The sequence below is a fragment of the Myiozetetes cayanensis genome, unplaced genomic scaffold (assembly GCF_022539395.1).
Source record: "Myiozetetes cayanensis isolate MyiCay16 unplaced genomic scaffold, myiCay2020 scf1, whole genome shotgun sequence".
In the NCBI taxonomy this organism is placed as follows: domain Eukaryota; kingdom Metazoa; phylum Chordata; class Aves; order Passeriformes; family Tyrannidae; genus Myiozetetes; species Myiozetetes cayanensis.
The window spans coordinates 126,230,870-126,245,221 of NW_026086604.1; the positions used below are offsets into that span (position 1 = coordinate 126,230,870).

The 14,352-nt window shown below is 37.8% G+C and overlaps 1 protein-coding gene across 7 annotated transcripts in view; it reads left to right on the top strand.

The window, feature by feature from the left end:
• The window catches only part of SLC25A13 (solute carrier family 25 member 13), a 101,773-nt gene that overhangs the window by 33,375 nt on the left and 54,046 nt on the right, over positions 1–14,352 (top strand). For all 7 annotated transcript variants that reach the window (XM_050327229.1, XM_050327207.1, XM_050327198.1 and 4 more), the window contains one exon: positions 1,937–2,052. In XM_050327229.1, coding sequence (XP_050183186.1) covers positions 1,937–2,052 — 116 coding nt within the window. The remainder of the gene's footprint in view (positions 1–1,936; positions 2,053–14,352) is intronic.

A 14,352-nucleotide genomic window follows, 5' to 3' on the forward strand; every position in this document is an offset into this window, starting at 1 on the left:
AGTCACATTGTAACAGTAAATATATGTAAATGCATATTTGCGCATAGGTTGTGATATATTGGATTAAAATTGAATGAAATGTTACTTTTGAAAAAAATTCTTTTGGTTTAGAAGAGATGGAAGTTTTCTTCCTTTTAAAGGCTGAATATCTGTGTATTCTAACAGTGAGGAGTACTGAGAGCTCCCGAGGAGCTTAAAGTAAACCACTCGATGGCTTCCCCTGTGCTAAAATGTGCATATGTAATAAGTCACTGGCTTCTTTGCCAGTAAAGCCTAAGGTGTGCTTATATGTTTGCTGGCATCATCAGTTGTGAGCTTAATCTTAAGAATACCTGAGGAGGTTTCTTTTTATTCACTTCTCACACTACATAATAACTTATGGTGGCTAGTTCTCAGAGTTAATTTTTAAATTGTGTCATACTCTACATTTCTTTTGTTTATTGCATATATATTGAGGGAGGTAATGTAGAACAGCTTTTAGACCTTCTCTGTGCTGTGCTTTTAAAAAAAGTCCTCTTTTGTTCATCTTCTCATATTTTTACGTTCCTCATGGAAGTTAGCTTCTCTTACCCAGTGCATATTTGGCTACTGACATGCAGCAAGCACACTTCTGTGTGACTTGAAATTAATTCCTTTAAGGCAGGGTGACTGGAAATTGCTGTATAGTCATGGGTCATCATAACTTGGAACGAATATCTTTTCCAACCTGTTGAAACACTCAGTTCTTCACTGTTACTGCATTGCACAGAGTATAAGTTTTCATTTAACTGGCTGCAGTATTGTTTTGAGTCAAAGTCCTAAGGGTAGTTTCTAATAGAAACTATCAGTTTCTATTAGACAGTTAGTTTCTAATAGAATTAAAAAAAAAAAGGGTTTTTTGTGTGTTTATTGACATTTGGTACACTAAATTTTGTGTTTCTCAGAAATAAATCTTTGTTCTCCAGGTGCTGCCATGTGAACCCATTAAAGCTACACGCTGGCTACACTGACATACAGCAGCCTGAGAGAGGGTAATCTTAAGTCTCCCAGACTGCCAGCAGGCCCTGCAGCCACACTTTTGAAGATGATTTTAAACTGTACAACCTAGACATTAAAGAAGTAGCAAAACAGAAGAATGGTTGGCCTTTGCCTCTTTAAGAGTAGGAGTCTGATCTCCATTTGAACTCTTGGGTGTGACCCAGGGAAATTAGAACAGCTCAAGGTCTTTGCTGTTTCAAATCTAGTGCTGGAGACAATGCCAGGTTGTCTAATTAAGTATTTCTGCTTATGAACTAACTTAAGGAAGGGCATCTCTGCTTTTATCTGTGCTCTGCTACTGTGCTTGCATACAGGGAACCTGTCTGTAATGATGAATTTGAATAAACTGCTCTTGGGCTAAGGAAGAACATGCAGACTACTACTTGAAATTAATGATTCAACACGCAGGACTGGAGGGCTGTGATGGATGACTAATAAGTTGCTAGCAAACAGATAATGCATTCTGATCGGTTGCTTCTGAAGTGAGTGGCAGCGTGTAGATCTTGAATGGTTTTGCTTTCCAAAAGCCCTAAGTACTGAGTCTTGAGGGAAGTTACTCATGTCTTGATTACCTCTGTCCTAGCAGTGGAGAGAGGTAGGCTCTCCCAGAGGGCACTTCAGTTAGACATTAAAGCTGAGGTGAGTAGCCACACTGAGTGTTTTGCTTATTTTGTGTTCTGTTGTGACTTGCTGGAAGTAATAGTTCCTTGTCTAACAGACATTTCCGTCTAGTGATATGAAGACCTCCTGACAGCATTGAGGAGAGGGCATTTTAGGTTACATTTTAATCCCAATTGATAACATTTTGTACACACTTTGTTTGTGATCTTATTTCTTTTGTATAATGTACATTATATTGTATTTCAGTATTCTGCAAGCAAGTGGTTTCATAGCTCTTGCTTTTTACTTCATCTCTTAGGTTGATATCCTTTCAAGAGTTTGTGGCATTTGAATCAGTCCTGTGCGCTCCAGATGCGTTGTTCATAGTAGCCTTTCAGCTGTTTGACAAGACTGGCAAAGGAGAAGTTACTTTTGGTAAGACTGTTCTCATATATACATTCCTAATGTAAAAATCCATACCTATGCCAAACTATTTCACCTTCTATTTACTGTAGGAGATGCAGTGATTGGCAGTGGAACTACACTAGTGCCAAGCAGTTTTATGTCTGAATTCTTTTAATCATTTATGCGTGCACAGTATGAAGCCAAGGTCATGGTAATCATCACGGTTTTCTCTGGAGACCTGGTCACTTCTCTTCTTCTCTTCCCCAACATGCTTGTGCAGGTCTTCAGAAGAGCAATGAAAGGTGACTATAGGAAATGATTGTAAAACCACAGGAAAGTTTCCAGAAGACTTGGGTGAATGTTGGGTCTGAAATTATCCTGAATTATTTTTTGTTTAAATTGGCTATATTTCAAGATGGCTGAATTTTAAGGCTTAAAACTTTATTCTGTGAGATTTTACAGTAATAATTTATTTATTACATGTCCCCTTGCTCTGCCCTACCCCCCCAAATTCAGCTTGCATTGGAAGTGTGGTGTTTGTAATGATAACATAAAAAATACTCAGGCCACTTATAAACTTTATTAGGGAGATTGTTTATTTCTAGATAATCTAGAAACGGCTTTTGATATCTGTAGGAATATCTACCACCTGCCATTCTATCTGGAAAATCAGAAATTAGCGGTTTGTAATAACTTCTGCTATGGAGTTTGCTCTTCAAAAAGTATGGGGAATTTTTTTGTTAAGTACCTATAATGTATAAAACTGCTGTTTCTAGTCTACATTTGGACATGGTTATCCCTATGTATCAAGTTTTATTAATTGTTTGTTAAACAGTTTTAAGTAAAATGAAAATCGGATGAATTGACTCTGTCTTTTTGAAGTGTATAGTTTACACATCCATTGTTTTTTCCTAGTATTTCCCACCCACGTTTTATGCTCAGTTAAAAAAGCCCTTCCCTTTCCATTTGAACTAACAAGGTTCTGTTACCATTGCTTGAGGCATCATTGTATTCATTCCACTATCTCAAAAAATCTGTATTTGAAGTTGCAGCAGGTGAGACTTGCTGTCTCTTCTTGTGTCTGTTTTGTTTTTTCATTATTTTGGTTGTCTATTGAGGTTGTGAAAGACAGACTTTTTGTGTGCAATGTTTTAAAAGTTACTACAGATGCTAAAAGATTTGCAGGAATTTCAGGAAAAATTTCTGCAGATCATGACCTTGATGAAGGAAGTATTTTGTGCCTTACAGTCTTGTGTATGTGGACAGAGAGGCAATGAGAGATGCCATGCTTTTAAAGCAGGAGGGAGTGTGCATTTTGCTAAGGTTTTGTTCCAGAGAAGACAAGCCAGGGTTCCTGGAATGCCTGTGATGTGCAGGTTCTTGTCTGCGTCAGAGCCTCCGGTTGCTTGCAGTACTCATTAATAATCTCGGAAGAACTGTAGTCGTTTGATCTGACTGCTGAATCAGTCCGACTTAACTTTTTAACTCTTGGCATTCTTGTTCATATATTTCCTGCTGTCAAGTGCTTCCCCTGGGGTTTGACCTAGTGAGTCAAAGGATTTGTTTGGCATTTGAAGTCCTTCTAGTGATGAGAGAAAATCCCATGCCAGGCTATATTTAAGGTATTTGAAAAAAGAGACAAGCCAACATTGGCAGAACCTCAGATAGCTTTCTTTTAATTCCTTCATCTTCCCCTTTGAAACCATAAATGTGTTTGTAACTTCTGTATAGTACCTTGTGGCTACCACCTCAACAAATGCCTGGAGTGAGGAAGGTGAGAGAGCTGTCTCAGGGTTGTGCATTCTCAGCAGAAACGGTTGAGCTTTAGACAAAGCTCTCTTTTTTCCTATCACAAGAGAATAAAAAAAAAAGCTTTTTGAAAATTAAAAAAATAATATAATGAAAAAAAACCCTAATATTTTCATAAATAAATTATTAAAATACTGTCCTGTAGCTTTGGCACTCAGTGCCTTAGTCATGCATCTTTGAAGTTAATTATGAGATCTTTTTCCATTGACTTGAATGAGAGTGAGATCAAGTCCTTATCAAGGTTAGGAGACTTAAGTAGGGTTTTTGTATACTGTGGAATTACAGTGTGAAAAGAACAGAAGAAAAGGGAAAGGATCATTTTTCAGTATACTGCTGTTAAGTGTAGTATCTCAAGGGTCTCATTTTAAGTCTGTATCTCATTTTTTTTTTTTTTTTGTAAAGAAACAGCATGGCTTATCTGTGCAGTCATTGTTTTTCTGTATAGTAAAATAATGGTGTAAATATTTTAGCTTATACCAAACAGAATATAGGGCTTCTCAGGTGTGAAATTCACATTTTCTACTAAGCAAATTGTTCAAATCTTATTCTTCCACAACTGCACTTAGCTTGGCACCTTTGTAAAATGAATTAATAATGGGCTTTATGTCAATGAGCTTTTACACTGAGTGCCACATCCAGGCTGTGGATATTCAGAGAAATGTTCTGGTTAAAGGAGTTCCAGTATTTAACACTTTGCACATACTTTTCTTGAAAAATGCTGCGCTATAATGTTAGCTTCTGGATTGGAAATGCATTTGCATTTTAGCCATACATTGATATCTCTACAATTTTAAATGTTTCACTTCTTTCAAGTTGAAAGTTAACTGTGCCTAGTTCTTTGACAGAGCTAATATATATTTAAAAGGGCCGATCTGCAAGCGGTGTGGGTATGCGGAGGAGTGGGGGAAAGTATTTCTAGTTTATTGTTTTTTGTGGTGAATTAAATAGCCGCTAGTAAATTAGTGGCCGGTGCCTGACTGAGAGTACACCTGGCTGTTGCATCATGTCTTAGATTTACCTGCTGCTGAAGTGTCAAAGCTTTGACAGTTTGCAAGGAGTTAAAGCTCTCAGCAGGAAAGTGAGAGGAAGTTTAGCTGGCTTTTAAATTCGAGGCAAAGAGCAAACCATTGCTTCTTGCTGTTGAGTGTTGACAGGCACATAAAAGCTGATAATGTAAGTCCAGGGGTTTAAGAGACTTAGTAGAGTTGCTTTTTTGTCGTATGACTGTATTTTAATGCCTCATTAAAGAAGCAGAGCCCTTTGAAATTCTTTACTAGATGGCATTTAAAAAAAGGCAAGATGGTTGGGTAAAACTGTCAGTGTTTAAAAACTAGCTCATCGTAACCTTCATCTTTAATTTTGGATGGGTAAATGAAAAGATGGGACCTAACAGTTCTGAGCAGTGAATACCATAGCAGTGATATCCATGAACTGGAACTTTCCTTGTCTGATATCAATTCTCACAGCCCTAGAGAAGGGCAAAGTAAGTATTGTCCATGTTGGTTTTGCTCAGAGAAAGGGAGCAAAAAGAGATGTGGTGTGCCTGAGTCTGTGCTGCTAACCATCATGAATCTGGCTTTGGAGATTTTAATTCTGATTTGTTTTTAAGTAGGATTTCCCACCAGACATTCTTGCTCTTGATCTAAGTGAAATGTAGCTGTGGTATAGTATGTGATTTTATGGTTTTGGTTTTCTTTTTTGAAGGTCTTCTAATTCAATCTGAAGCTCTTTCGAAATGGATGCCGTGCTCTGTTGCTTTGAGAAATACGAGTATGCTGTAGAATGTCAGTTTAATTCTACAATTCTGTAGAAAAAAACCCAAACAACCAAACTATAACAATCCCCCTCAAACCCAGCAAAAACACGAAAAAGACACAAACCCCAAGTTTTTGTTTGTTAAGCATAACAACTGCAGAATTGAGCAATGTATTCTGCTTTTGTCTCTAAACAAGACTTTACTGACATGCAGGCAGCAGCTATTGTGGGTCTCTGCTTCTGTTATTAATTATATCAGTACAGTTCTTAGATAAACACATTATCTATTATTATTATTATTAAGGGTACATCTTAGTAAGCATTCTTGTTTGCTTATCTGATACTTGAATTGCCTGAATACTTGTTTGTAAACTTTCTAAAAGGACTAGCTCTTAATAGAGGTTTAAATAGCTATATAGCTATTGTGAAGAGTTTCAGAGTTTTTTCCGCTATGATAATGCTCTGATACTTTTTCAATATGCAAGAATTATTACAGGAGTTTTGTAATTGCTTTAATGAATAAAGATTTAGGTTCAGATTGTGTGAGGTAGCTCTTGCTTTTGTTACAGAGGGTTATTTATTTTGTGCTTTGCACTGTAATTGCTGATATGACTTGGTTCTTCTCATAGAATCTGAAATTCTTTTATTTCTTGCACAACACCTTGCTTAGTGATGCCCAGCATGCTACAGGCAATACCATGTAAAGCAAGGAAAAGCAAAATCTGAACCAACAAAATAAATTGCTGGGGCTGTTAAGCTTTGATCACTTGATAAACTGCAATATTTATTATTTATTAGTGAAATTTCCCTTGGTAGTTCAGATTGCTTAGAAACCATTTGTAGCTAGTGATGTGTTAGCTTACACATCACAGTTTCACCTGTACAGTGAAACATGTTGGTTTATAAATGACAGCTGCCTAGATATGATGATTCCAATGGTAACACTATAAATGCAAAATCTGTTTAGTCTCTGGGTTTTTTTGTTATTTGTACTGGATTTTGCACAAATAATTGCCAGTTTTAATTACAAAAGGATGTAAAGTAGACTTGTTAGTATATTTTTTTTTCGAAACAATTTTTGAAATCTTCTCTGACTTTTTGGCGAATTTCATCTTCTAGAGGTATGTCAACTTGGCAAGTTTTTATTCTGTGTGGTTTTTTTTTTTCTTTTAATGCTACATAACTAATGTAATATAACCAGACAGACTTTGATGCAGGCATCCTAAGTAAAATAGAGCCTGGTTAGATACAAAATGAATCTGTCATTCTAAATATTATGAGAAGCTTTGTCCTCTTACACTGCTGGGTTTCATTTGGTCAAGAAAATGCAATTTAGTTTTCTAAATGAAATTTAGTGTTTCAGTTTGTTCTTTGTTATTGGTTATGGCCTGTTGTTTTGTTGGGAATGATCATAGAATCCTCAAACAATTCAGGTTGGAAGAGACTGTGGCAGCCATCTGGTTTAAACCCTTGCAGCATCATCAAGACCAGGTTGCTCTGGGGACAACATATAATCAAGGTTTTATATATCTTTGGGGATCGAGACTGCAGCCACTATGAGCAAACATCCAGTGTTTGACCACTATTACAGTGGAAAAATAATTTCCTGAGGCCTATTTGGGATTGCCCATGTTCCAGCTTGCATCCATTGCCTCTTCCACTGTGTAGCTCTGTCTTCCCTTTGCTCTCCTGTTGGGTAGCTTAGACAACAATGAGGGCCTCCTTCAGCCCACTCTTTTCCAGGTTAAGAAAACTCCATTCCATCAGCTCTTCCATACATGTCACATGCATTGTCCCCCAACTACCTTATATGGAGAAAATAGAAGTGATCCTTTATTTCAGTTAGCCAGGTTGTGCTGTTTATCTTGGTGAAAGTGGTCTATAGTGTTTTCATTATTATGATTCAGAGAAAAAGGGGTAAATTTAGTTTTTATGCCCACATGGGGACTAGTACTTTTCAAACTTGAGGTCTTTGGGTGCTGGCAGTTTGTTGTTCAAGTCTAAGGAGGCCAGGAAAGGTAATAAAGAAATGTAAGGCGGTTGCCAGTGAACTGATATTAAGGATCTTCACAACTCGAGGAGAAATATTTGTAAGGAAAGTGGAAAAATTTTGAAAACCTTTTAAGTAAGCCAGTTATGGATGACTTTCTTAAAAGTATGAGGAGGATGATGGTACTTTTGAAAGAGCCTGGTTTTTTGTTTGTTTGTCTGTTTGTCTTTTGTGGTATTTGCAGTGTTTAACACAGGTGATAGAAGTGCACACATATCTCAGTCAAAAATCAGGGCCAAGTGGAATTTGATGCTGTATGGATATGCCATGAGGAAGTGAATTAGTGAGTTTTAGGTATGACAAGAGCACAAATAACCAGAGCAGGGGAAAGGTAAAAGGATAAAAAAGTGAGAACAATTTCAGCAAAGGGGTGGAACTTGAAGCTTATTATGGATATTTTGTTTGGGAAAGATCATGAAGGCACAAGCATGTTCTGTGTGCTAGTGTTTTCATTAGTGTAAAATTAACCTGTAAGACTTTGCTGTCCTTGTTGAAAGGTTTGGATATGGCAACAAAGTTATAACCAAATAAGTTTGGTAGCTAGTGCCTCTCTCCTGAGAAGGAATGAGTGCTGAACTTTTTGTTAGGATATGTACTGGACTTTATGGTTTACTGGGGGCATTTGGGGAATTTATTTTGTTTTTGTCTTCTTTAAAGTCTGCTTGCAACATCTGAAAGACATTTGTTTACCAGCAGTGATCTTAATTTCACCTCTGTGTACAACAGGTGCTGTACAGCCTTTGTTGCTTCTTCCAACTACAAAATGGATGTGGTTCACATCTGAACAGAAGTGACCACTTTTAGTGGGAGACTCCAATCTCCTCATTCACTGCCCTGCTGTGATTGCCTTTAGGGGGGCTGGCGCTCCATTGGGGCTGTCGTGGTACAGTTTTTTTTCTGCCTCGAGGTGTGCCCAGTCAACCAATACGTTTTCTAAGGGCAGCCCAACAAATACCATAAGTTTTTTCTTTCCACTGGTGGACTCCAGATGTTAGTGCGTTATCTGGAGGTGAAAAACCATTGTGAAGGCATCCATTTTTTGATATATGTGGATCTTTATTGCACTTGTTTAAATGATCAGCTTTTACTATGAAAAGAACCACCTTGATTTTTGGAACTTTTAGAATGACTTAGGAGCAATGTTTTCTGAACAACTGAATGTAGATACATGTGAGTATCAGATTGGCATGCAGGTATTGCATGGTATTTGTCAGAGATCTGAAGAACTGCTCAGAAGCTATTCCAGTTCAGTGGGTCAAAAATCCACTTTTTATGAAAGGCCAACTGTAGATTTGCACAATTGACTATAATGGCTCCAATTTTAAAAGATAGAGGTAACAGAGAGCACTGCCAGTTGGTGGGATAATTCAAGAATACTACATGCTCAGATGGCTAAAATATTGTGTTTTCTACTGCTACTTCATGCTACTTAAAAAGAAAAAAAATAGGTATGGAAAAGGTGGGAACATGCCAATTTGACAGTAAGTTTCAACTATATGAGGTCACTCTTTGGTTAACAGTAAGCTCAGGGTTAGCCATCTGTATATCCTGTTGGAAAAGATAAAAAAGGCCAACATGATTACTAGGCAGCATTTAGGGAGGAACCAGAAGCTTCCACACCAGAATATATTTAACATGTCAGGAGCAGTATATCACTTTAAGCTTGTTTTTTATCAAGATTTTTTCCCCATCCCCTTTTCAAATTGTCCTAGAATTGCAGATCAGAAGGTAAAAACTTCAGCAGGTTTTAGGAGTTAGGAAGATATTTTGTTATTACAGATTTTAATATGAAAGATATTTCAGATAGCAAAATACACATATTTTTGTGCTGTGTGTAATTTAGTTTTCTAAATTGGAAAATCTGCTGTTACCTAGCAGTTAATGACTATTTTTTCCTAACATTTGGAATGCAGGACCTGATTTGATAAGCTGATAAAAGAAAACAAAACTGAGAACGTGTTGGAAGTGCTCAAAGTGAAAATTACAGTTTAGATAGATTTGGGGGTAGATAGTTAGACATTTTAATTGAACTAAAATAGTTTTATACTAATACAGTACTGTTGTGGGAGTACATTTTGTGGTGTATTTGAAATTGAAGTATTTAAGTGGGGGAAAATGTATGTAAATGCTTTACAAGAAAGTGTTGTGGTTTTTTTTTTTAATATCATCTATCTCAGCAAAATAGCTGTTAAAGACATAGAGCTCTCAAGTCTATGCTGGAGAGTAAAGTGTAAAGTTTAGGATAATTTCTTCAAGGTGGGAGTTTGCTTTTATCACTTTGGTTGGTATATTAAATTGCTGTAGGAAACAATCATGTGAATTCTGAAGTAAATTTTTATTCCTGGACAACTGACGTGAACTCAGTCCCTGCTAGCGTTAAAAACAAAACAAAACAAACAAAAAACCCACAAAAAAACCCCCACAAAAAACCAGGGGGCGTTCACTCAGTGTCGATTTTGAAAGTCCTGTGTTTTTAACATTCCTGTCATCCCTATCATGGAGATGAGTCCAGATGATGATTTCACCTGCCCACATGGGGCATTGACTTTGCAATGACAGCTTTGGTTACACACAAGCAACACTGGCTTATGTTAAGCAGCAAAACCCCCTGCTTGTTTGTTACAATTCAGCACTAGTCCACAGTTAGACTAGCTCAACATAGTTAAATTGGTTAAAATTATAGTTATTATTATTTGAGTTATATTTTGTCTTTGGGGATTTTCTCTGAATTTGGAGTAACTAGTCTTATGAAAAAATAAGCTACCACTTACACAGGTCTGCACATACACACAAAATTATCAAAAGAAGTAAATTCTGGGGATTTTAGGTGTTTATATGCAAGTACATATGTGCAGCCACATTTTTCAGGTTCAGGTGAAACTGATCTTGGTCTAAATAGATCAGATGGACTAATGGAGGGTTTGGCACTCTTTCGAATGAAACTTTTTTAAAACAGTGGTGATACTACATGATAGAGCACAGATAAATTACACTGACCTGACCTGCTATCTTTTTTCAAATCAACCCCTCCACCTTTCCTGAGTTGTGTAATATACTTCCATTAACTTTGAATTATCTGCTCCATTCTACTCTGCCAGCTTCACTTTGAGTGTTCTACCAAATATTTTCCTTGTCATATTTTAAGAAGGAAATAACCTAATTTAATTTTTTACTCTTATTGCTTTGTTGAGGGAAGTTGGAAGGCTGAGTAGCTTTCCTTTGCTGTCCTTAGTAATCAAACTATTTCAATATGTTATTTAGTTTACAGCATGGCCACTATAAAACCATTTCAACTATTTCCTCAGTAAAGCAGTGCGGTGATGAAGAAGGTGATTGTAGTGGTTGTACATTCAGAGTGTACCTGTTCTGGGTGAATATGGATAAATGGAAACCCAGCAAAGTACTTGGACTACCCATTGTTCCACATCTTAGCTGAGCAGATGTGATGTCAACATATGTTTTCCAAAATAAAATTCATCATTATAGAGGATGGAAATAAACTCTAACTAGCTGTGTTTTGAAGTTCATAACAGTAAATAAAAACAAAACTAAAAGCCTGAACAAAATAAAAGCCAACCCAAACTTTGGATAAACCTCAACAATTCCAGTAAAACAAGATAATACAAAGTATTGTCACTGGAGTATTTCTGATGTGCAAATATGCACATATTTCTGTATGCATGTTTTTGCACAAGTTTCTTGTACTTCCAAAATGTTATAAGTCAGACAAGTGTGGTACAATGCCAGTTTGGCTGAGCAGGGATCTTGTTTGGAGCTAAGGCAAAAAAAGAAAGTATATGCCCAGTCAAAGCAAGATCAGGTGATATGGGAGGAATATAGACATTCTGCTCACCACTACAAGGAGAAAATTCCTGTGGCCTAAGCTCAATTGGAGTTAAAGCTGGCCAGTATTGTGGGGAAAAAAATTAAAAGTTTTTTTTAAATACACTAATTGCAAAAGGTAGTTGGTTCGTTACATGGTGAGGATGGTCACCTCACAAATGGGGACATAGACAAGGCAGAGATGTTTAATACTTTCTTTGCCTCTGTCTACACCACCAGTGATGGGCTAAGAGGGTTACAGTGTCCCGAGCTGGAGTACCATGGGGAATGGCCTGAAGCTTGTTAGAGGAGATTTAGGTCAGATAATAGAAAAAGGTTCTTCTCCCAGAGCATGGCTGCGTACTGGAACAGACCATCCAAGTAAGTGGTCACAGCACCAAGCCTGACAGAGTTCAAGAAGTGTTTGGACAATGCTCTTGGGCACATGGTGTGACTCTTGAGTTGTCCTGTGCAGGGCCAGGAGATAGACTTCAGTGATTGTTGTGGGTCCCATCCAACTCTGGGTATTCTAAGATTCTGTGATTTTATTGTGTCCAGAAGGAGCAAGAGCTGCTCCACCAGGCTGGTGACGCTGAGCTGAGTGTGGGTGCCAAGAGGCTGGAACTTGGGCACAGCTCTCACTGATGAAGGGTTCAGTCCTGTGCTACCTGAGCACAGACTGAATAGCAGGTGTGGTGACAGTGACCAGGGTCAGCCTGACAGTCCATAGGGATGAGACAGATCTGAGGTAGGGCTGGGAAGTTGGGTCACGGGGTTGGGGTCACCGAGGTGCAGGCATCCCTACAGCACGCCTCAAGCAAGAGATAAAGGAGCTGAGATGAGGCTTCTCTCAGCTCTTTCTCCTGCAACTCTTTGCCTGGCCCCTGCACCCTTGTGTATCTGCCTGGGTCATGGGAAAGAGGTTGGAGAACCTGGTGGTGCATTCAGGGTCATGGAGCTTATGGAGAATATGGAATTGTTTCAGGTGGTCAGTGAGGACCAAAGCCTGTGGAAATTATTCTGTCCTCATCTCCTCTGGGCTTTAGGTGAGGTCTTGCTTGGTAGTTAGCAAGAAGCTGGGGTTTTCTAGTCATGATGTTGAAATAGCTACTCTCATCAAAGCAAAATTGTTTTTCTCTTTGCAGGAGGTAGCTTGTGTTCTTCACAGAAGTTGCTATTACAAATATCATCAGGATAATCTCATTTTTTTCTCAAGACCCAGGGTTTTGGTACAGGTTTTCTATACCATGTTCAGATAATTTAATTGTGTAAAGGAGTAACAAATATAAAATGTATGGAACATATTTAAAACAGAGCTGAGGATGACAGCTTTTCTGCAAAAATGTTGCAGCTATTTTGAAAGGTCAGTGGGATTTTTGTATATCATCATGAAATTTTTGAGATTGTACTGAGATTGTATTAACTTTACTGGACTTGATGACACTCTGTGAAAAATATATGTCCAAACAAATAAATAGTTTGGAAGAATTTCGGATTTATTATGTCAGATATTTATGGACTTACCCAGTAAAGATTTCAGTAGCTTGTTCTGTCAGTTGACTTTTCTTAAATGCAAAATACAGTGGGATAATGACTTTTAGTTTTTTCCTTTTCAAATTGAATACTTAAAAATCCAAATTTCATTTGGGGAATATTGATGGTCCTTGTGTCAAGAGTGTCTGTAGTTATTCCAAAGCATGCTTTATTTCTATTATACTTCTTAATCACAGGAAATGAAATGTCATAAAAATGAAAATGGAATGGAATCACAGGAATGGAAATTTGCATGCAGTGTGGTTGTTTGTACAGTAAACATTTAAACATACACATCAATACACTACAGAGAAGAAAGTCCCCAGAATTTAAAGGACCAAAAATCCCCACTGTAAATCAGCAGGCAGTTCACCTGGAGGGAAAACAGAACAACTCTTTCATACAGTGATCAGAAATAAATTAAAAGGTAGCTATTTCTTAGTTAGAGATCATGCAGGGAGAGACAATTATTTGTTTTAGAACCTTGCAATTTATTTTAAATTTGAGGTTCAAAGTTGAATTTTTTTTAAGATTGATAAAAGTGATGGCATGGATTTCTAAAAATGAATATTTAAAATCTTCAATCTGCTGTTTGTTTTGCTTTCTGACAGCTCTGGTTCAACCAATGCAAATGCACAAGTGGTTGTAATTTTTGCTAGCTTTATAATTTTTTTGTACTGTTATGGCTCTTGACACTGAAGCATTAAAATTTCATCTTTTTAAAAATAAAGCAATTAAACAGTGTTTTAAAATGGTTTTTAAAACTTCCATTCATCAGATATTTTGATTAAATACTGGTTTAGTATCGCAGAGTTACTTATAAAGATTGTGGAATCTCCATCCTTGGAGGTACTCACAGAATCACAGAATGGGTAAAGTTGGAAGGAAGCAGTGGGACACCTGGTCCAACCTTCCTGCTCAAGAAGGCCATCCTGGAGCACATGGCACAGAATTGTGTACAGAGGATTCTTGAATATCTCCAGTGAGGACTCCACAACCTCTCTGGGCAATCTGTTCCAGTGCTTGGTTACCCACATGATAAAGAAGTTCTTCCTCATATTCAGATGGAACTTCCTGGGCATCATTTTCTGGCTGTTGCCTCTTGTCCCATTGCTTGGCACCACTGAGAAGAGCCTGGCTCCATCCTCTTGATACCCTCCCTTCAGATACTTGCATTGATAAGGTCCCCTCTCAGTCTTCTCTTCTGGAGGCTGAACAGGCCCAGCTCCCTCAGCCCATCCTTGTAAGAGAGTTGCTCCAGTCCCCAATCATCCTTGTAGCCCTCAGTGGGACCCTCTCCAGTAGCTCTGTGTCTCTCTTTTACCGAGGAGCTCAGAACTGGACACAGCACTCCAGGATTG